Below are 22,399 nucleotides of genomic sequence, written 5' to 3'. Positions count from 1 at the left end.
CAGTCACTGCTTAAGAACTTTCTCTTAAAAACTCTTCTACCAAATTTTGCCTTTCAAATCATCTTTTAGCTAGTGCATTGGATTTTCACATTAGTATTGAAAGTGAAAAGACCTATCTGTTTTTACCTAAACATAGTCTCTCAGATGAGAGAAAGGGGAAAAGCTACCAATACATCAGTCATCTGCTTACTACACAGAACAGCAAATGCTAAGTCCCTGAACTGCACTCTGCATACCCAGTTGAGCATACATAGTGCCTGTTTATTAGCATGCATTCTTTGTCCTGATGAAGAGCAAAATTAATTTGTAGATATGTTCACATGATTCTGCAAAGATGCCATAAAAGGTAAGTTTTGTTCCCTTTGTTCAATTCAGTTAGAACTAGACTGACTGTGCTGATTAAATTAAGAATGAGTCAGTAATTAAGCTGCACTATCCTGGAAATCAGAAGTGCTGTTCCTTGCTCTGTCACTGTCTTCCTGTGCTAATGCAGGAAAAAATCAGTGTGATTTCAGTGGCAGTACAGGTTCTGTTGTGGCTGTAGTAATGTTGTACCATGCCTTGCCGTCATGCCTTTGATAGGCAAAGCAGACTTGCAGCAGTGGACTTTCACCCCGAAGTAATGTAATGCTAACAGTATTCCTGGTGCTTAGCTGTTCATCATCTCTTACATTGGTGGTCAGGCTCAAGGATTTGAGCTGATCTGTTTAACATTGAACTGAAGTGGCTGTAGTGCTTGTATCTCAGAAAGTTAAAAAATTGCAGACATACGTATTACAAGAGAATATCAGATTGTGTTGGTTACTAATATAATTGGTTGGAAAGGCTGTGATATAACTAGTATACGGTTTTTTCTTACTGGTTACAGCTGAATGTCTACACTGAATAATTGTGGTCCTTTTAGTTTCAGAGTACATTATACTTCTAGCTAAATATTGTCCTTAACTGCTGTTTAAGTAATAAATCGAAAAGAGATATTCTGTCCTTTTTGTCTGCTGAAGCTATTTTTCTGTCAGTTTTAGAAGAATTTCTTTGATTCATGCTTCATTGACAAACTCATTTGTTCTTAGCAACTAGCAGCTGTAAATTGATTTTTGTGATGTTTCCAGTTGTTTCCATTCAAAAGGTTGAAAAGCTTATTTCTTTGCATAAACCATTTTGTGAGGCTAAATTTACCACCTTTGTCTTTAAAGACCAACCAAAAATGTTAATGTGCATGTCTCAGATAATGGTCATGGCTCTCACCCTATCACCTGCAGACATGCTTTCATGAAAACTTACTGGTGTTTATCACTACTAATGACATATCTGTTAGCTTTTCCAGGAAAAGCAGAGACAAATGTTTAGGATTAATACTTCTATCTTTAATTTTATATTGAGAGTAATTGTAGAATGTCTTTTTATGAAATAACTAATACATTTGGTAACTCTCTGGGTTTAGAATCATAGAATCATTTAGGTTGGAAAAGACCTTTAAGGTCGTTGAGTCCAACCGTAAACCTAATGCTGCCAAGGCCACCACTAAATCTCATGGCCCTAAGTGCAACATCTCCACATCTTTTGAACAGCTCCAGGGATGGTGACTCCACCACTTCCCTGGGCAGCCTGTTCCAACACTTGACAACCCTTTTAGTGAAGAAATTTCTCCTAATGTGCAATCTAAACCTCCCCTGGTGCAACTTGAGGCTGTTTTCTCTTGTCATTTTGAAATATGGCTTGACTTTTATTGTAAGTCCACTGCTACTGTCATTAGCATCGGTCAGAATTAATTAGTAGTAAGAAAAGTATTGAAATCCTATAATTTGTGTTCTGCACATTTCCATCACATAATAATGTCTTGAACCGTAGATTGTCAAATCCTGATAATTTAATTTTATCTCAGTATAAATCTGTTAACCTGTTAGGGGTAGGAAGGCATTTTAATTGCCCACCTAAAACAAAAAATGATAGAAAATTATTTCTAAGGCAGGAAGTCAAGAAATCAAACATTTACTGTACTTTACCTCCCAATGTATAATAATTTGCAGTAATGTAATAAAAATTTACTGTTCCTGAGGTTTGTCTCTTTTTAGTAGGAAGCTTTAAGCCACTGCGTATAGACCATCTACATAGGTTGATTAGCAGAAAACATTTGTAGGTTTTTATCTGCAATGAGAGGTAAAATGGCAGATGGCCAAATGTGAAATTTCCATCATCAGGACTCTGATCAGCACTGAGGACTTGTTCTCCAGCCTCCTCTTTCCTGTCTCATTTTCCCAACCTATTTCTTTCTTTGTTCCTTGGGCTGCTTGTCACAGTCAGCTCTGCTCACTGTGCAGGTTCAAGTTTGTTCTTTGTGCATTCATGTTGAGCAAATTCTTCCTCCATGCCTGGGTGACCTAATGGGTGGCTCCTGCAGAGTACAGGAAAAAAAATCTTCCTTGTTCACATCGCTAATACCTTAGCAGGCTCAAGCTTTGCACTTGCAAGCATGTGCCTGCTCAGCTCAGAGTTTGTAAATATCCAGGGAAGGTACATTTAAAAGTGAGGCAGTTAGTTTAAAAGCCTAAATAAATCTTTACTGACCATGTATGGGCTATAAATCTACTAAGTCTGCTGAGTTGGAGAGAATTGGTGGGTTTGCAGGGTTGGCAGCCCCTCAAGCAGAAGTTACATACAGCCATCTTTCAAGTCCCCATCCCAGGACTTTCAAAGAAAAAATTTTTACCCAAGGAACTGTCAAACCATGCAATACAATGAGAGAGAAAAAAGCAGTGAACTGATAGCTGCTATTTGACAGAGTTACAAGCTCTGTGTTCTACAATGGGAAGATGAGGATAGCCTTTGCATCAGCAGTCCTTCTTACTTTTAATGTACCAGAATAAGAGATTTACCAAGTTTGTGATGTATTATTTCAATGTTACAGGTTCATGAAAGCTTTAAGTTATGCCTCATTAGATAAAGAAGATTTATTAAGTCCTATTAACCAAAACACACTTCAGCGTTCCTCTTCTGTTCGCTCCATGGTTTCTAATGCTACCTATGGTAGCTCTGATGATTACATTGGCCTTGCTCTTCCAGTGGATATCAATGAAATATTTCAGGTATGTATGTGATAACTTACTGGGTTCATTTGCATTTTCTTAGTGAAAGATAGTCAACTGTTGCATTTTTATCAGAATAGATTAGATCTAGAGAAATGAGGAAAAACTCCTGTGGTACTTTCAAGGAATGCATTTTGGAGATCAAGAGTTTGTTTTCTAACCCTGTTTACAGAAAACCAGTAGTCTGTTTCGTATTATTAGGCAAATAATGACACATGCTGGGTTAGAAGAGTGTTAACAATGGTAGCATAAGTTGGGGTTTTTTTTAGTTGACAGCTAGCTTCTATACTAAAATTAGAATAGTCTGTGGACATTTGTATCATCATACCATTAAATTATATTGTCTTACTTAACCTTACAGATATATCTATATTTAAGTTAAACCAGATCTTTTTAATATCTTATCAATTGCTTTCCTCTTTCTACTTGGTTAAAACACTTTCCCATCTATCAAACTGATGCATCACAGAGTTTAATATTTTGTTATTTCATTGTCAAAACCAGGATGTGATGTATGTCAAGGTTAAATGAGTGGGCTTCCTTATCTTTAGTTTATGTAGTCTTTGCCTTTTAAACCTAAATGGCTTTCTTACTAATCTCAAAAAAATTACTAAAGCTAGAGTAAAGGCAAGATTTTTCAATCATACCTGCTTCTATTCCCCCTTTATGAAATGACTAGTTTTTCTTTCTCCTTTACAGTCTTTGTGGCATATTTATGTTGCCTCATTTCTTCTCACTCAACTCTTTTTCTAGAGTTGATACATGTCTTGACTCTGCAACATCTTACAGGCAACTTTTTTTATGTCCTGGGTGTTTTTGCACTGCTCTCCCAAGATCTCCATTGTAGAGTGATTGTGGACAGATCATTAATAGCAACTTCTGTGTCACTGGTTTCCTTACAGCCTGTCACCACTGTTAATGTTTGCTGACTGTTCATAAGCCTTGCTTAATAAATGTTCATTAACAAATGTGTGTTTTTCTCATTGGCTTTTTGTTAGTACTCAGGAGCCCATTCTTAATTTCCTCCTCTAATTAGATCTTTTTGCTGAAGTAAAAAAAGGACATTTTATTTCCTCCTAAAAATCTACTTTTCCGTTGTGTATGATTATTGCCTGTGCTAATTTTAATTTCCACTTAAATATTCCAGGTAAAGGAAACTCCGTATTTCCAGAAGAAAACCACACTTCCATTTGATGACCATGGAGCTAGGGTCTTCGCATCTGATGCAGGAGGTACTGTTTTTGTTCTTCTCATGTACCTTTTTGTTGTGTATTTGTACATTTGGTGGGGTGTTGGTTTATTTGGTTTTTTTCTTTACAGAAAAGGTTATTTTTAGCTGTTAAGTTTTGAGAGCTGTGTTCTGGATTCTGGATGGCATGCCATTAATTACCTGTTTATTTAGTTTGAGATAATGTGGTGTTGCTGCAAAGTAACATAAGCTTGGTCCTCCTCTAGTAAACAAAGGAGGAAAGTCTACATATCATTGATTATAATATGAGCTAATGCTAATCTAAGGCTGGTAGTGATATTGCATTAAAGTAAGCAGCAAAATTTAAGCTAAGATAAAATACGTATGCCACATATTGAGCTGTTACATTTTGACTTCCCTTTGATTACATGTGAATTTATAGGACCCAGTGAAGGTGTTAGGTGTGTATTTCAGAAGGTAAATTTTGTCTTTTTGTGATGTTTCCATGACAGTTGATCAGCGGAGTTGATGGGACATTGTACAAGAGAATTGCAAGTGTGCTGTAATGCCCAGCTTGTTCTGAAATGCACTTCCTTTTTACTTGAGAGTAGTCAGAAATCTGTATGGTGTCAATATGTGTCTTTTCAGTTTGACAACTGAAAAAGCAGTGAAACTGGTCCTAAAGTAGTATAGGATAGCTGTTGTCTTGCCTCCTAGTTAACTGGAACTTTATTACAAGCACTTTGAACATGCAAATAGACACATCTTACTGATTTTTATTTTTATTTCATGTTGTTAATGTAATATATAAAGCTGATTTTCCTGAAAGTATGTTTCTGTAGTTTGATAAGTTTCAGTGTAAAGTAACTCTTGTTCAAAACTGTATTTGGTATTTTCCATCCAGGGAAGAGCACGTCACTAGAGTGTCTTTGTCTTGTTTCTCCGTTGTTGAGTCTAGTTTCTTCCTATTACAGGCACTAAGTTAGGTTTTTAAATTATGTTTCTGTGTTTGTTGGTGCACCTGTCATTTAACCATCTGGTATATTGTTGTACTAATCTTGTTTGACACTATGAAATTTGACAATGTGTTAGTGTTGCATGAGTATTGCTAATGTTGATACAATGTCAGGATTTACCACACACCTTCTTACAGTATGTGTGTACAGTGTGTGTGTTTAGAGGTTGAATTCTGTCCTTTGCAATATTTTGTTATATATGAGAAGCCGGGACTAAAATGTTATGTCTGTTTCCCAAATGCCAACAATCTTGGGAGCTTAACCACTCAAAAATAAAAAAGTTTCTGGATCTTCACACACATGTACCCTTCCCAGCCTTAAGAGGTTTAAAAGGGGAAATTTAGTTGAAATAACGTTACTGCTTGGTTTTCTTTTTTCTCATGTCTAATTGCTTATCTACAGGCCTTCCATCAGGTACAAGTGATGTTGTCAAAAGCCCTTTTCAGATGCTCCGACAGCAGATCAGTCTCACAGAAATAATGAATACTAGCCGTTCAGATGCCTCTCAGTTTTTAGAAAATACAGAGGATACAGGACTGCAGGAGCACACAGATGAGAACTGCCTTTACTGTGTCTGCATTCAGATACTGGGTTATCAGCCTAACAACAAAGTGAACTCTTCATATAGTCGTACAGGTTAGTGTTCCTTGTGGGGAAATGTGATAAAACTGAATGAAAATAGTAAATTTTGTTCATCTTTAAAACTGATTAATCTGTAAGGGGTTTTTTCTTACTACTGACCTTGACATTAATGCTCCGTAATAAGCTCACTGCGCAACCGATGGTATATCTATGGTCATTTCCAGCTTTTTGATTTCTAGTGGTGTTAGCATGACTGGGTCCCTGCATGTTTTGTGGGGGGTTTTTAATATTTTTAAGAGCTTATCAAAATACAAAATCTGAAACCTTATTTAGTACTTAAAATCCATGTCCTGAAAACTGACACTGTCAAACTCATGAAAAGTCTGACTTCAAAGCCAGCCTGTGCCATAAAACAAAACAAAGGAAATCTGAGGAGTCTGAAGTTGAGCTGTAATTTCTGGGATTTAGTCATCTTCCTTTGTATTTTGAGATTCAGATAGGATTCAGAATTATTTTTTCTTATCCTTCTCTGCAGAGCTTGCGGTTACATACCTTTTTGCAATGTCTGTAATAAAAAGATAATCCAGTAATGGCTGCTTAGTAGGAATCCTCACTATTTTACAGCGGTGCTACACATTCAGGTGGTAGCACATAGCGTAATGTTGGCAAGGGAGATGATGTACAAAATGTGAGGAATGGCCCAGAGAGCTAAGCTTGAGCTTGAGTTCAGTATCAAGAAGGGACAGCAAATGAAATCCCAACTCTAGCCTTCAAATAAGGGTGTTAGAGGCGTGGCAGAGCCAGGATCTTGTCAGAGGCACACAGCCAAAGGACAGGAGGCCATGAACACATGCTGTAGGAACAGAAATTCTGGTTGACCATAAGATGAAACTCTTGACAGTGTAACCTAATGTCATTTTGAGGTGAACCCTTCTTTGAGCAAGGGGGTGAACTAGGTGATCTCCAGGAGTCCCTTCAGATCTATTGTTTTTCTGTGGTTCTGTTAACTGTGCTACAATTAAAAGCTTGGATTTTATATTCATCTCTTTAAATCCAAAACGCTGAAGGCTGTGGATAGTGAAACCTCCCAGAAGAATCTTAACTTGTCACATCTTTCTGTTGATGAAGATAGAACCCTTTCTGTAACACCTCTGATAATTGTATGAACAAAATATGTATATGCAGGAGCATCTTTATTATGTAAATAGAGCACAGATATATCAATAAGAACTCTGTGTGATGACAGTTTTTAGGCTTCCATCAGTGTCTAAGAGAGTTGATTATTTTCAGTCAAGTATTTTAAGATTCAAAAAAAGTGATTTTTAGACATTTTGTATATGATTTGTCCAAAATCCAACATCTGGTTTCCAGCTGGTTTATATGCACAGTACTTAGTGTTATGCATGCTTACCATTGTAGAAAAATAACAAAAGCATTTGAAGTGAGGAAAAATGTGAATAACAAAGTTACAACAACTTGTTTATGTCAGATTTTTCAGACATTCCATATACTGACTGGTGTGGGCAGACCATACACAATCACTTAGATGTGCATTCCTCCAAATTTTCTGGAATTTCAGGCTGTAGTGATGCAGTATCCCATGGTTCAGCTAGCAGCACCAAGAGTACAGAGCTTGTACTAGGTAAGTTTGAAAGCCTTATGATTATTAGAGACTGTAACTCTTACAGTATTTAAATACTGTGGAAAAATAATACTTATACATACTGCAACAAAGTATTGCTTAGTATTTAAAAAAAGCAAACAAACCCAAACCAAGGATAAAAACAACCACCATTTCCAGATGAGAGAATATAATTTTAAACTTTTCTCCTTTTGCTGTACAGCACTTCTGTGTGTTATTATATAGCTCTGTATCTGACATGACAAGCAAATTGATGGCCTCTTTTTCCACACTGGTGTTAGTTTAAAAAAAAAAAGACTAAATTTCTGTAAAGAGAAAGACGCTTCTTTCTTAGGCTTGTGGTTTACATTTTGAGTTACCATAATTTCTTAAGTAGCTGGTTGCTAACTTCTCCAGCATCTGATAGAAACAGAGCAGGTAATCACTCACCCAGACAGAACTGTAATTGAATCTTACAGGTTTTTCCATTTATGAAATGGTAGTTTACCTTTTAAAAATATTTCTATGTTAAAATTCCTGAAAATCGTATTTTTTCTGTTTTAATTTCAATGGAAATATTTGTTGATAATTCAGAATACATACATAAATACGTGTGTGTGTATGTGCTTTTGGAATGCTAAAACAGATTTACGTGGCGTAAGATTAGCACAAAGACTGTTCTGTTTAAACTCCATACTGTTTAATTTGTTTTTCCAGGAGTAAAAGCAATCCCAGATGATACACCAGTATGCAGAATACTTCTGCGGAAAGAAGTCTTACGTTTAGTAATCAATTTGAGTAGTTCAGTAGGAACCAAGGGCCATGAAACTGGACTCCTGACGTAAGTTCAATACATTTCAGGTGTTTTAGCAACATTTAGTTGTATGTATTCTTGAAGATCTCTGGGATAGTGATTAACCTTATTTCTGACTTGTCAGAGAACTGTCATGCAGATATTATTGAATGTATCATAAAAGCTAAGCAAAGAATTTTCCTTTAATATTTTTGCTCTGTCTTTAATTTCTTACTCTTCCCCAGTCTTTTTAAAATCAGTAATTCAACTGTAGTGATACTTCATTACATACCCAGTATATCATGCATCTTTAAAAAAGAAACGATAATTCTTTTTTGTTATTTGTGCCAAATAATATATATCAGATAAGCAGAATAATGAGCTGAAAGTAACATCTTGAGAAACACAAATCTGCTTTGAGAGAGAGTACAACTACTGGAATTAATTTATAGAAAAAATCATGTTAAAATATAGGAATATAAATCCAGGGGCCAAATGTTATAATAAAACCTGTAGGTTTCTAGGCTAGTGACACTGGAAACTGATGTACAGCTGCTGAAAGAAAATGCAGAAATGCTCATTTTAGTTTCAAAAAGGCTTGCAGGTAATTAAGTTAGCTTTTTTGTATTTTTTTACTGTGGTACATGTGGGTGCCAATTCTTTGATACACTGTTCTTTTTCTACATATGTTATTTTAAGACTAGGTGATCTCAGCAATTCTGTACAACTTTCAAATTATATATTCTGTTTTACCTCATTAATATAGATTTCTTCCAGTTTGGTACAAAATAATGCTGTCTGTTCTGATTTTCTTGCTTCATCAGATCCAGAATTTATAATGCCTGTTACTGAAGAATTCTATTTTTGTTAATGATGACAATCAAAATCTAATTGAACAGTGTTTCAGAATATGATGGAAGTCTGTTCAAGACTTATGAAATCTTGGGGTTTTTTCTGTTTTTCAGAATTAAGGAGAAGTATCCCCAAGCATTTGATGACATATGCCTTTACTCTGAGGTGTCCTACTTGTTAGCACATTGTACATTTCGACTTCCATCTCGAAGGTTCATTCAGGAGCTATTTCAAGATGTACAGTTCTTACAAGTAAGTGGAGGGTCCAAATGCATTGAATGCACCGAAATGTGCCACCTGGATGCAAGTTTCATGTTCTGAATAAAAGATGTTTTCAGATATATCTTCAAGGAAACCATTTTATAGTGTTTCTCTAGTAAAATCTCTAACATTATTAATACTTCATGTGTTTTTCCTGTAGATGCATGAAGAAGCGGAGGCTATTTTAGCAACACCAACAAAACAGCCAGTAATTGATGCATCAGCTGAATCCTGACCTCTGTCTCGTGCAGTGCATTACATACAGACTTTCTGAAATCCTCAGACAACCTCCGACTGACTGGATAAAAAGCTTGGAGCACCATCTTCTAAACCGTTCCAGAAGCTACTGGTACCTGAAGACTGAACTGAAAACATTTTCTTCCTCAACCAACTACTGCCCCAGTCTTTTGAGCCCTTTGGGGAGTTATTAAACATTACCATAGTTTTAATAATAGTAATTACCAGTATATGCAAGAGCCGAGCACTGAACACCTCCACAAGTTTTCATTTCATTTTCTACCATAAATTTAAAAAAACAGGACAACATGCAGAGACATCTTTTTTGATTGAATTCTGATTCTGTTCCAGAGAAGCAGAACGATGCCTTCCTTTTTAAATCCTGGTTATCAGGAATCAGAGAGATGAGGGTGCATTCCATTGCCAGCAATGGGGAGCCATGCTGTAATTGTGGACAACGGGGGATTAATGTTAACCCTTCTCTGTTGTTTTTTGTACTGTTTATAACACTACTTGGGGGTTTGTAACTTCAGACAGAAAGAAAAGCCTCTGTGAATCTGAGGTTTCCTTTAAGTTATTTTAATATTGCTATAGTTGTAAATCATTTTATTAGCAGTCTCTCCAGTTTCAGTACATTTACATACATACATGTATCTTATCTGAACCAGTTAAGGATTTTCACTACAGTTTGATTTTAAAAATAACAAATCAGTTAAACTTAAAATGCTGAAATCAGATTGTTTTCCCTGAATGATATGCATGTGTTTGCAGTTTCTACACTCATGCTCATATAGTACGAATGTTGGTCTTACTCTAAACTAAAATCCTTTAAAAAGCATGCTTTGTATCAGTTAAATGAATATTGTATAAACTAAACTTGAAGACATTTAATCATTGCTGCTTTTGTGAGAAGACATAATACAAGTGTTTCCCAAGTTCCATGGAAACAGCCTTTTATAAAAACAAAGGTTTATTTGAATATTCAATGGATGAGTGATCAAGCATTGGATAGTACTAATAATTGTAGTGAAAAGCCTTAAGTACCAAAATTTGGAGCAGCAGTACTTATAATTTTATACTGGTATTTAAGACTTGTTCCAAAAGTTAAATGCTACAGTGACTGAAATCATTGCCTCTATCATGTTACTAGTGAGGTTTCTAAATTAATGAGTGCAAGCTTAAAAAAATAAAGTAAGAATCCCCATCACTTTTATCATGGATCTAAAGATTCAGAAGCCTTTATATGAAGGTAATATAAATATATGCAAATGTGTATATACAGTAGCATGGCCACCTTTGTTAGAATGCCTGTAATAGAAGGGATTACCCTTTGATTTTGATATAGGTGAATAATTCAGCTGGACTGTACTAAGTAGAACATATTTTTATCCATTCACTTTTACCATTTTTTATAATTGTCAGATTAATACTTAAGTGAAGATAAGTGAAATTTATCCTGATGCTCATAACTGTTCTTACTAGCTATGCTACTGGAGATATCAATTAGTTCTGTGAACAGGAAAACACAATTCCTAGTGAAATGTAGAATTTCTTTGTTCTCACTGGAGATTTCATCTTGCCACATAAGCACTGCTTTGCAGCTATCACTTCACTGAGTTCTTATGTGCACTCCATATCATCAGGTTCTGGTAAAGCAGATTGTAAGTTGCTGCTCATAGTCAAATTTAGTTCTTAAGATTTCCTTTTCATGAGTTTTCACTGAAAGAAGGAGCAAAAAGAAACTGATTCAACTCTTCTGTGGTCAGTGACACAAATATTATCTGTGTGTCAAGGCATGTTTGAAATGCTCTGAAAACATACCACACCAGTAACTATTGGACTTCTGTGGTCATAAGAAAGAAATACTTCTGTAAAACCAAAATGTCAAATCACAGTAGACCAAATAGTGGTATAAACTCCAAAGGAAGTAATGTAGTTTTCCCAAAAAAGGGGCTAGCATATCTTATACAGTAGTTTCAAACACTACCTCAGTTAGACTAGAGTATAAGAGATTTGTTTTAACAGCTAGATGGGGTTACATCAACAACTCCATGTTATTTTTCTGCAGTTAAAGCAAAGTAAGTTTTATCACCTGTACTTCAAAAACCACCTTTCTTCATTTGTTACCAGCTTAACCCATAGCACTTAATGTAGAAAGCACCATAAGAAGGCCTCTGATTATAAACAGGTAAGCGAAAGCAATGTCAATACACTTTTGAAAGAATCTCAATCTTGAAATGTGTATGTGTTCTGAAGTACTTGCTTGTGTGGGGATCCATGACAACAGAAACTTGACATACAAATTATGGCCTGAAATTCAGTTATGAAACGTGATTTTTTTTTTCTGAAAGTGTATGAGTGTCAGTAGATTTCAACAAGTATGCATCAAGGATGTAAAGTCTGTACTGTACATAACATACAACATTTCTAGAATTAATTTACCTATTTACATTAAGCTCACATTAATGTTTCATTTTAATTGGCAAATGAAGGGATTCTGTAATTGAAGGAATTTGATATTGGCCTAGTTGCAAACTGTGAATTTCTAAATCTATAGATTTCTTTTTTTTAAATATCCCTTTTAAAGTTCTTATTTTGGGGGTTTTTTTGCTTCATGATAAAACTTGAAAAAGAAAACTTTAGTAAATAAAAATTGTGCTTATATTAACCCTAATAAAGAATCCTTCCACTTCGCCTAGAAAGATTTGCAAGGGAAGCTGACAGACCACCTGCTTTGTATTTTTCCAGTCCGAACAATTGGTGATACTGTCAAATAAATGGTAAAACGTAGAGCATTCACCCACACTATATACAAATACACTTTGGTTGCTGTGGCAAAGAAAACTGACTGATTCAACATGCTAACACAAAATACTCAGCTCTGAGGGGAAAGCCTGTGTGGGAAGGAGAGGCCGGCTGTGAAACCAGTCGCATTTAGTCTACTACATTAGCTGGCTAATTTTCTTAGTCTCCTTTTACAGTCAGTGGAAAGGGATGGCCCTTTCCAAAGGGCAGAGAGCTAACTGAAGGGCTCCAGATTACTTCCCTGAGGGCCTGTTTCTCTCCATTGAGTGGGAAGGAGGAAAAAGCTGGGTGCTGTGAGTGTCCTTTTGGAGAGAGAGACCTTTCAGCTGTCTGAAATTCAGAGATGCAGAATGCTCCCAGCTGTCCTGGATGTCACTTGAAGCTGGAGATGGTCGGGCTTTGAGGTGATTAAGTTGTATGTTGGGCCCCTGGCATGTTGTGCTTGAAACAGTTCTTTTTTCCTCATCTGACAGTTATTATTTGACCTGACATATGTACCCTAAATGTGCTCTCATTGGGTTTTGTTGCTGTTTTTTCCCAAGACACAATGAAGTGCTAAAGTATTTGGTAGTGTAGGGTACAATGGCTTGGCACCCTGATGTACGTTGCCCTTATAAACATTTAAAAAGGCAGCAGTGAGAATCCTGCTCATATTTTTGTCATTTTAATATGAAACATATATAGTGGTCTTGAATGAGATTTGTAATTTGCAGTGAGAGACTGAAAAAAACCTATAACACCTTTACTAGACACCTGAAGAGAAAAGTAGCTATTTGAGAAATAGGTAATCAAAGCCTAGTGAGAGATGGAAGAGTTGTTGCTGCTTCTTTGTCTGTGTCTTGGACTTGGTATCTGGCTGTTTGCATTGCAGGAAGCTGCTGTTCTATTGTAGGTGAACATGAGCTCAAGCTGAGCAATCGCAGTGGAAGAATTCTTGCCAGGCTTCAGAGCATCTCCAAGGTTTCTGCTTGCCTCCCAGCAGGGCTGCACAGGAGTCCTGTTACTCAGCTTCACTGGAGCCAGCTGAAAGCAGGTCCTGTAACTTTTTAAGTTAAACTTCTCTATTATCATGGGCTTATTAAAGGTATACTAGGTGAGAGTAAAATCTGAGAACTGTAAAAGACCTTTTGGAACATACTAGAAACCATGTTTGTATTTTTCTAGAAGCCCCCCATCCCCTGGTTTTTTTTTAACTCCTGATTCTGGTTCCCTGGATCGTTTTGTTTTCAACAGATGTATGTTCAGTAAAGAATGTGGATTTTCTTTGGACTTTTTTGTAACATGGATGGACAGCAATGCCACAGCATGCAGAAATTGCACATTTTGCTTGAGTTGCTTTGTAAAATACACTATTTTATTTGAGAAATGTAATTTATGCCAGAAAGTGTAACATGCCATTTTGCCACTGAATACTGTGTTTTAGCACAAGATGCAATGTCTAAGGGAGGAAAAGCCAGACATTTTGTAGATTTATTAGAAAAATTGTTCCAATACTGGGCTGTCAGCATCCCTAAAACTGCATTACAAGAGATTATCTAAATTAACCATTCTGAGGAGGGAAGGGATCAAGGAAAATCTCAAGACTTACTCTCCCTGTCCTGTGTGGTCTTTTAATTTAGTAATACGCTGCTACATATTTGGGGGTTCTGGTGTTTTTAGGTCACTGAACAGACATTGAAATCTGATTTATATTGTATACCTGTAACATAGAAAGAAAAAGTATTTATATATTTTCCGTAAGAATATTGCATTGAGCTGTGTATAATTTAAACAGAGGCTTGTCCCAAAATGGTATTACCCACTTTGATTTTTTTTTTGGTTTTTTTCTGGGTTTTTTTTGTATAGTGTGTACAGTTCATGTCAATGGGCATTAAAAGCCTCCTGAAGCGTAATCTTGTCAAAGGGATGCATTGTTAATAAAATGTACTTAAACTTCTTATAGTTGTTCTGGTCTTGTATGTACCTCGTGGTACTAGAAATGGGTTGGAATTTTATTTATATTTGTAAGTTACTAATTAACTAGAACAACCTGATATTTTTGTCAAATTCGTTTTACATTATTGCTTTGTAAGATGTCTTATAAAAATAGAAGGGGAGTCCTTGTACACCATTCTTATTTTTAAAATTTAGCATACTGATTGATACTGAGAATTAATAATTTTCCATTATGTGATGGTTTAAGTATTAGCATTTCAACAACTACTGTGAAAGTTGAATTATGAACCAGAAAAAGTTTAGAGTTTTGAACTCATTCAACTATTAATGCAAGACAGATGTCTTAAAAATATGAAAACTATACATGCCTCCCCACTGATGTAAAAATACTTTTCTAATCTTTAGTTCTAGTGCCTGGACTGTACTCTTTGACTGGCAGGAAGGCATTGTCCTCCCTGGAATCATCTGTTTGTGTGCTTTTAAGCACAGGTGGTTTCATGAAACACCACCCATCAGGGCCAGCAAGGGGAAAGGCTTATAGATAGAGAGGAGCTAACTTCTCATCACCTCGCCAGGCAATCTGGTACTGGGAAAAGTGTTTCCTTGTTTCCAGATAATGAAGTTTCACCAGTGCAGGATCTCCTGCAGAAAGACCAAGGGAGCTGAGGTGGAAACTCTGCACAGGCCAATGTGTCTCACCCCACCATTGGGAAGGCACAACTGGCCACATTGTCTGCACCCTCACGCATACCTCCGCTCACTCCTGGGGCTGAATTACCACAGCCAAGCCTTGGTGGAAGCCGCTTTTTCAGAAGTAGGAATTTATGCTTTGTTACAGCTGTCCTCTGGTGTGAGGAACTGCAGCATGTTGAAATTTAAAATGTTTCATGGGATAGTCTGATCTTTTTGACCAACTTCTGTATCAGAATTCCTTAGATGTGTAACTCCTTGATTTAGGATACCTTTTAAACCTTTTAAAATAAACAGGCCTTTCTTTGAAATGCACAGCTACCACGTTGCTACTTTGGTAGTGGCAAAACAGCTCCTTTCTGTTTATTGGCCTTTTTTCCAACAATAAAGCTTTTAAACTACGCAAGTACATGTGATGTGGTGAAAACACGTCAGAGAAGTTCTAAGTCACAAAGGTACTGTGGTATCAAACTTTGAAATTCACTGTAACATAGAGGGAAGAAAAGCTTCTCTGGGATGTCTCCATTGAATAGCATCAGCTTCCTCTCTTACTTCCTTATTCTCTGTCAAACTGCAGTTCAGCTAAATGGGACCAGCCGTGTTTCCTTACTCCACTGTCTGAAGGCTGAAAGGAAGGACCATGCTGCAATTTATATTTTTTTCAAGTAAATCTATGTGTGACCTACACGTGGACACAGGACAGTGTGCATTGACTGGGTAGCTAACTGTGGTTAGAGGTGTCTGTGTGTTTGCACTCCTGTTTGTACCTCTCCTTTGCGTCTCTGAAGACTTCTCCCCCTGCAGTCCATGTGTGTCTCAGCCAGTCTATGTAAGGCCTTAACTGGTCTTCCTGTTGCAACATTACAGCAGCATCTATAAACAATAGTATAAAACCTAGATGTGGTTGAGTAGCAAAACTCGTTTCTGCCTGCAGCTGCTTAGTTTTTAGGAAGTATGATTAGCTAGTTAATGCACTTGTCTTCCCTATATTTGAACAAGTTAGCTGAAGATCAAATTGTAAAAAAAACTTCATTTTTTCCCTTTTGAGAACTGCTTATTCTGTACTCTTGTTGCAGATGGAGTTATGCACTTCACTTGCAAGAGAGAAGCAATGATGTACTTTATTGATAAAGACAGTGAGTTAACAAAGCTCAGTGGTAAATGCGACAGTGGTTTACAGGATTTGAGGGCAAGATATGCTTCAGCATTTACCGCATAGAGGATATTTAGCTATGACTTCAAAGTTTCAGTGCTCTTATTCCCAATTCACTTACTGAGAATCTGTTGTGGCAAGGAATCTCTCAACCTTGAGGAGTAACCTTGTGAGGTGTCCCTGCTCAAGGGGACACCCTGCTGTGCGGTCTACTGCACAGCAGGGTGATTCTTCCAGGCAAAGAAGGCAGATGTGTGAGGAATCCCAGTTACCAGAAATGGGAGCAGCAGCCCACTAACAGGGGCCTGTACTACAAAAATCTGTTTTTAAGTGTAGTTAGAAGACAGGTAAAGTAAAAGCAGGATGACCTCGGATTTTGGTGCACAGGGTTAACTTCTCTAGGTTCCTTCTAATCTTTCAGTAATGCACCACATTGAATGCAGGTAACCTTCCATGTTGATTCCTTACATCATTTGAGAGAGAGAAAACACAACCCACCATCCCACTGTTACTGGCCTGAGGCAGACTCTGAGCTGGGTAGTGCTCCATGCACAGCTGCACAATACACGCTAGCTAGGGGTGGCCAGAACACATAGTAAGTGCACACAGAATACTGCAAGTAGAATACCTTCCTTGAGCACAACAGCCTACCTGCTTGTTTAACTTGCTCCTCTACTTCCTGAATAAATTTTTAATCACTGCAAAATATAGTAGTTCTCAGCGTCAGGCTATGAGAAACTGCTGTGATCTAAATTCATACATAATACAGGCCACAAAACAGCCTGCAAATCTTACATAATCCCATAAATTGTGATGAAACCATAGCATACATCACTCATGTGCACCAGTCAGTATTTTTAAACTAGTCCTGAAGCAAGAGCATTGCAGCATTAACAGAAGTTGGGCTTGTGAAAGCCTTCATCAAAAGAAGCTGTTGTGGCTTTAGACATTCTTATTTATATTGTGTAATCAAATACTGGATTTACTCAATGGAGGAGAGGACATCAAAGCCTCCTCCCTAGGCAGTGCACATCTGTTTGGGAAATATATCTCAGACTGGTCTTTCTGCCAGCTGTTGAGGCAGCATCTTTATTAAAAATATCAAAGTAGTAGTGTGGCTGGTATAGCAGTGCTGACAGTTCTGGCTTGCTTGGTTCTAGTGTCTCTGGTATATGACAGGGATCAGATTCAACTGCAAGATGAGAAGAATAAGCAAAATTTTCAAACCAAGTATGAGTCTGAGGTGTAGGTGTGGGTGTAAAGTCTCTCTCTCCGTTTTCATTAGGGTAAATCCAGGAAGAATTGTGACCACCAATCTTATCTTCTGTTGCTGTTGAAGACAACTGGCTCCATGGATGTAATTTCTGGTCTTCAGCCTTGTTGTCCACTGCTAGCATGTCAGGAATGCAGTCACTTATTTTCAATACTTTCTCAGAACCGATCTACAAGAGAATCATTAAACAAAAAAATTACTCAATGAAAGAAGCCCAGAGTAGAGGAAAGTGAGTGATTACTTCAAGCACTTCTAATATCTTACAGATTTTTTTAGTTTAGATTTTTCAAATAAATGAACAGAATTTGAAGGAAAACAGGTGCAGAATGTTCAATGGAAGCTGCCTTTTATGTGGAATTTTTCAGAGTATTTATTTAGAGATTTCTTTTTTAAGTTAGTTCCATATGACTACATTTGAAGAAGGAAACATATCCCTCTGCTTTAAAGACTTTGCCAGGTTTTTGATGTGTGTGGTTTTTAGTCTGAACCACCAGCAACTACAAGGCAGCAGCATGGGCTGTTAGGTTGTGCAGACTCCTCCCTCTGGTGCTACCGTTCAATGAACACCCAAAAACAGCAGCAGGCCCACGCCTGCCAGGGTAAAGACATGCTCCTGGTTTTGCGACCCCCTTACACGCAGCGTGGAAGTAGCAGCTCCCAGTTTAAAGGGCCTACAGAAGAAGTTGAAGGCCTTTTGGCAATCCTTTCCTCCCAGCCAGACCTGGCAGAACCCACTGTATCCTCCCAAGGGCCAGCAAGTGCATTGCTCTGCTGTACCCGACCACAGAGGGTTGGATGTGTGGGGCAGGAGGAGTGGGTGGATACAGTTCACAAGCTGCGGGGAAGTAGAGTATCAGCTGGTCTGTCGTGTTCAGACAGTGCTGGGTTTTGAACAGCAACACTGGAAGAATCGCCTACTGTATCAAAAGATTTCATTTATTCTCCAATTATGCTTTCACTTTTTGCAGTAACAGACTGCAGAATATAAACTGATCACTGCAGAGTCACACAAATATCAAAAGGAAAATTTTCCACTAAATGATGGTATTAAATTATGTTAATTTCTGTATGAGTATCACTCATTTTTTAATGTAGTCAACACAAGAAAAATATTTTTCTCAAACTTTACCAGTCAAAGGATGGAAAAATTAAAATTACCAGATTTTCGGTGATCTTACCTTAACCTCTTTGAATGACAGCACTTTGCTCTTGTTAGGACTAGGTATTAAAGGACAGCAGCACTCCTTCACCCTGGAAATCAGAGAGCAAAACAAATGACATTTTTGTTCTCTCATTAAAGCATATTCTACCAGCAGAAGCCGCACAGAGATGTGTACACAAAAACAGCAGCAGATGATGAGTGTCTCAGACATGCCACAAGCCAAATACTTAAAACATCCACACAGTTGGACAGCCAAAGGAAAAAATGAATGAGGCCTTACAACAGGCTGGAAGGAACAAGCTGCAGCTGCCGTTTGTGAATTACGCTAGTTACGTTCTCTGTAATGAAAAATGCATTATAACTTACCACTTCATCTTCCAGCGGCATATAGCTGCTACTAGTGATGGAACTATCACTAGCAGGACTAGAAGGTACAGCACGTTTGCTGTGAAAGAAAAACACTTTAAAAATTTGTTTTCATCTTCTCACCAGTTACAGTCAATATAGCCTGAGTTTATGGGACAAAAATAACATCAAGCCCACATGGGACACCTGCCACTAACTCAGCAGTAAAACCGTGTGGTCCACGGTTGCAAGATGGTTTGGCAAAGTTCTGGGATACAGCTGTAAGTCTTTGGACCTTGATTTCCTTTACCAAAATTGAATTATTACTAGATTGCTTTTATTTGACCTCATGTTGGCATCTTAACTATAAGGGTAAATTTCCAAAATGAAGATAATGATAACCTCACTTAACGATTTGGTTTAGGTTTTCTCTCAGATCTCCAAAGACGAGAGATTTTTACCGTGAGATGTTGACAGAACATCTGTACCTCCAGTACGGATGGACTATAGCAAGACAGACACTACACAAGTATTCATGCTCTCTAGGATTTATGCTGACACAAGAATCTCAGTATTTCCTTCTAGCTGGAAGACACAGCCTTGGGCTATGTTTTTCACAAACAGTTGAGGCTGAAGTAAGCAGGCCAAGAGGGAGCACTAGTCAGTGCTCACTCTCCCTCTGCCCTGGCCAGGGCCTTCTTACCCTGTGCCAGCAAGTCTATGTGTCCCTACCACACACCACAGCAGGGAAGGGACAGGGGTTACATTCTCCTTTTATCTTTTCTGGGTTAATTAAGCTCCCATTTTGATTCCCTGTGTGGCTGTACAAGCGTCTCTGCCTGCACAAGAGAAGGCTGGCTAATGGGAGCTGGAACACAGGTGTAAGAGGCAGAACTGCCTCTGGGAGGGTACCATGAAGGTTTAGACACTGTTCTGCTAGTTAGCCTAAAACACAAAGTCTCCTTGCGTAAGCCAATGCTTCACCCTTTCCTACACCCCGCCCCCCTTCACCTCCACCCCCAACAAATTTTTCAAAACCAGACAACTCCCATTTGGATCATAAGTTTCACAACCGTGTCCGCTGAGTGGTATTTTCAAGGGAACAGAACTACAGGCATGTGATTTTCCTGTTCTGCTTTGGTGACCAAATCTGCCTAGTTAGCAAACTACAGTGCTCAAGCCAAAAGCATTTTCTTTCTGAGTTATGAAGGATTGAACTTGGCAATGGATTTAAAGACTGATGAGAATAAGAATCAACATTAGAAGTTCAAGAGTCTATACAGAAATTACTTGTTTGCACACAGGTCTGTAGTTTTTCCCATATGAGAAAACTAGTTAAATGCAATGCAATTCTTCAATGCATTCCAGCAAACAGGACTCACTAGTCATGCAAATGTGCATATATTAAGCTATTTCCCAGAAAGATATAAGACTTAAATAAGGATGTAAAATTATTTTCATTCTAAAATAAAAAAGCCATAGCTACTTAAAAGTATCAGAATGCTGTGTTAGTATGCACATTTCATTTCTCGGTTGGATCCTTTCTAAGTGCATGTTACATTAAATTAAGTGTTTTCCCTTGAGAAAGGAAGATTATTCTAAGCTTTTAAATCATCCCATCCTTCTGCTAGAAGACAAATTTTCCACAGACAGTACTCACAGTTATACGGTGTATCTATGTATATAAAGTTAACGATGGGAGTCTCTCCTCCACTTGTATATGCTTTAACCACTAGTTTGTATTTTGTGTTTGACAATAGGTGTTTCACGGTGTATCTCTTTTCTTCTGGGTTTTCAATTGTGTATTTACATAGCACTGAACCATCTAAAATGAAACAGATAAGCTAGAATCACAGAATCACAGAATGGTTTGGGTTGGAAGGGACCTTCAATGATCATCTAGTCCAACCCCCCCTGCCATGGGCAGGAACACCTTCCACCCGACCAGGTTGCTCAAAGCCCCATCCAGCCTGGCCTCGAACACTTTCAGGGATGGGGCGTCCACGGCTTCACTGGGCAGCCTCTTCGAGTGCCTCACCACTCTCAATGTAAAGAATTTCTTCCTTGTATCTCATCTAAATCTACCCTCTTTCAGTTTAAAACCATTACCCCTTGTCCCATCACTACAGGCCCTGGTAAAAAGTCTCTCTCCATCTTTCTTATAAGCCCCCTTTAAGTAATTAAAGGTTGTGATAAGGTCTCCCCAAAATACTATGAATCAGCTTAACTGAGACTGTTAGACCACTGAAATAACAGAACATTTGCAGCCCACTTTCTTTGTAACTTGCACAGTTTCTTCTGAGAAGGATGATGCATCCTGACTCACTGCCCCCGGGCTGAACTCGCATCCCTTCTAACTGGACTGTCTACAGCATTGCCCATCTTCTGGCAGACCACCTTATAACTTGCTGTCAAAAGCTGCAACTGTTTGTTTTAATTTCCTTTTACTAGAGCTTTTTTAGAGAATGATTTGGGGTTTGCCATTTCCTTTTTCAACAGAATCCTGTAGCCCTTAAGCTTAGGTCAAGTTCTTTGAAGATAATTGAAAGCAAGAAATCTCTGCCTGAAAAAAAACTTTTGCCTCTGTATTGTGCAACTCCCAGACCCCAGGTAGAAAAGGGTTAGCTTATTCCTCCTGTTCCCAGTCACACCCCTTATCTGCTAGCTCAGGCAAACTGGGAAGCAGGAAATCTTCGATTTAAACATTTTAAAGTCTAACTGGGATTACTTGCAGAGTTATGGTACTTCTATGGTTAGTTTAGTTCTGACAGGAACTCTTACATAAGCCTCCTCCAGTTCAGACTAAGATTTTCAGCCTGGTACTAGTCTAATCAGCAGAAGGGTCTGATACAGGACATGCCCCATAAGAGGCAAGGAAAAAAAAAATCCTTGAATATGTTGAAAACATCTGAAAATTATAATGGAGCAAAGTCATCTGGAGAAGTTTTGAGTGTGAAGCAGGAAAATCAGACATAAAAGTTTAAACACGGCTTTGTGCCACCCTACAGCTCACTTCTACTGAAGGAACTCCACTGTAGAGCACAGCCACAAATACTTTCACTATAAAAGAATTTAAACACAGAATTTACACAGTGCTGCAATTCTGAAGGAAATAAATTGTATCCCATCTGTTTCTAAAATACCCCAAATTTTAGTAAAACTAACATGCTTCCTATGACTGTCATCCAAGTAGACCACAAACAGATGTTTTCGAAATTCATCCAGAAGTCAGATCACAAGAGGCAGAAACTTGACTCCTCCTACAGTACTGCAAGAATCTTTTCTGGAGCTCACACTAGAGTTAAAAGGAGCTATGGACAACAGGATGGGAGCTATAAATCTGTATAAAGCCAGGACCCACTTCTGCCCATTAGCACCTCAAGCATTACAAAGGAATCAAAA

General features: G+C 37.9%; 2 protein-coding genes across 8 annotated transcripts in view; one reads left to right on the top strand and one right to left on the bottom strand.

Moving 5' to 3' along the window:
• Positions 1 to 13,614, top strand: part of RICTOR (RPTOR independent companion of MTOR complex 2) — an 88,270-nt gene extending 74,656 nt beyond the window's left edge. The window contains exons 32-38 of the mRNA XM_075021884.1: positions 2,906 to 3,083; positions 4,231 to 4,315; positions 5,691 to 5,924; positions 7,360 to 7,512; positions 8,209 to 8,332; positions 9,250 to 9,388; positions 9,558 to 13,614. Of these exons, the coding sequence (XP_074877985.1) occupies positions 2,906 to 3,083; positions 4,231 to 4,315; positions 5,691 to 5,924; positions 7,360 to 7,512; positions 8,209 to 8,332; positions 9,250 to 9,388; positions 9,558 to 9,632 (988 nt within the window). The 3' untranslated portion in view covers positions 9,633 to 13,614. The remainder of the gene's footprint in view (positions 1 to 2,905; positions 3,084 to 4,230; positions 4,316 to 5,690; positions 5,925 to 7,359; positions 7,513 to 8,208; positions 8,333 to 9,249; positions 9,389 to 9,557) is intronic.
• Positions 13,615 to 14,340: 726 nt separating this feature from the next.
• The window catches only part of LOC142027529 (oncostatin-M-specific receptor subunit beta-like), a 37,533-nt gene continuing 29,474 nt past the window's right edge, over positions 14,341 to 22,399 (bottom strand). For 6 of the 7 annotated variants that reach the window (XM_075021887.1, XM_075021890.1, XM_075021889.1 and 3 more), the window contains 4 exons: positions 20,658 to 20,822; positions 19,019 to 19,097; positions 18,669 to 18,741; positions 14,341 to 17,659 (listed from right to left, as the gene is read on the bottom strand). In XM_075021887.1, coding sequence (XP_074877988.1) covers positions 17,222 to 17,659; positions 18,669 to 18,741; positions 19,019 to 19,097; positions 20,658 to 20,822 — 755 coding nt within the window. In that variant the 3' untranslated portion in view covers positions 14,341 to 17,221. The remainder of the gene's footprint in view (positions 17,660 to 18,668; positions 18,742 to 19,018; positions 19,098 to 20,657; positions 20,823 to 22,399) is intronic. The other variant, XM_075021892.1, reaches the window with a different exon arrangement.

This window comes from Buteo buteo, chromosome Z (assembly GCF_964188355.1).
Source record: "Buteo buteo chromosome Z, bButBut1.hap1.1, whole genome shotgun sequence".
Classification (NCBI taxonomy): Eukaryota; Metazoa; Chordata; class Aves; order Accipitriformes; family Accipitridae; genus Buteo; species Buteo buteo.
Note: the sequence above shows the minus strand (reverse complement) of the source record. Positions and strands in the feature narration are given on the sequence as shown.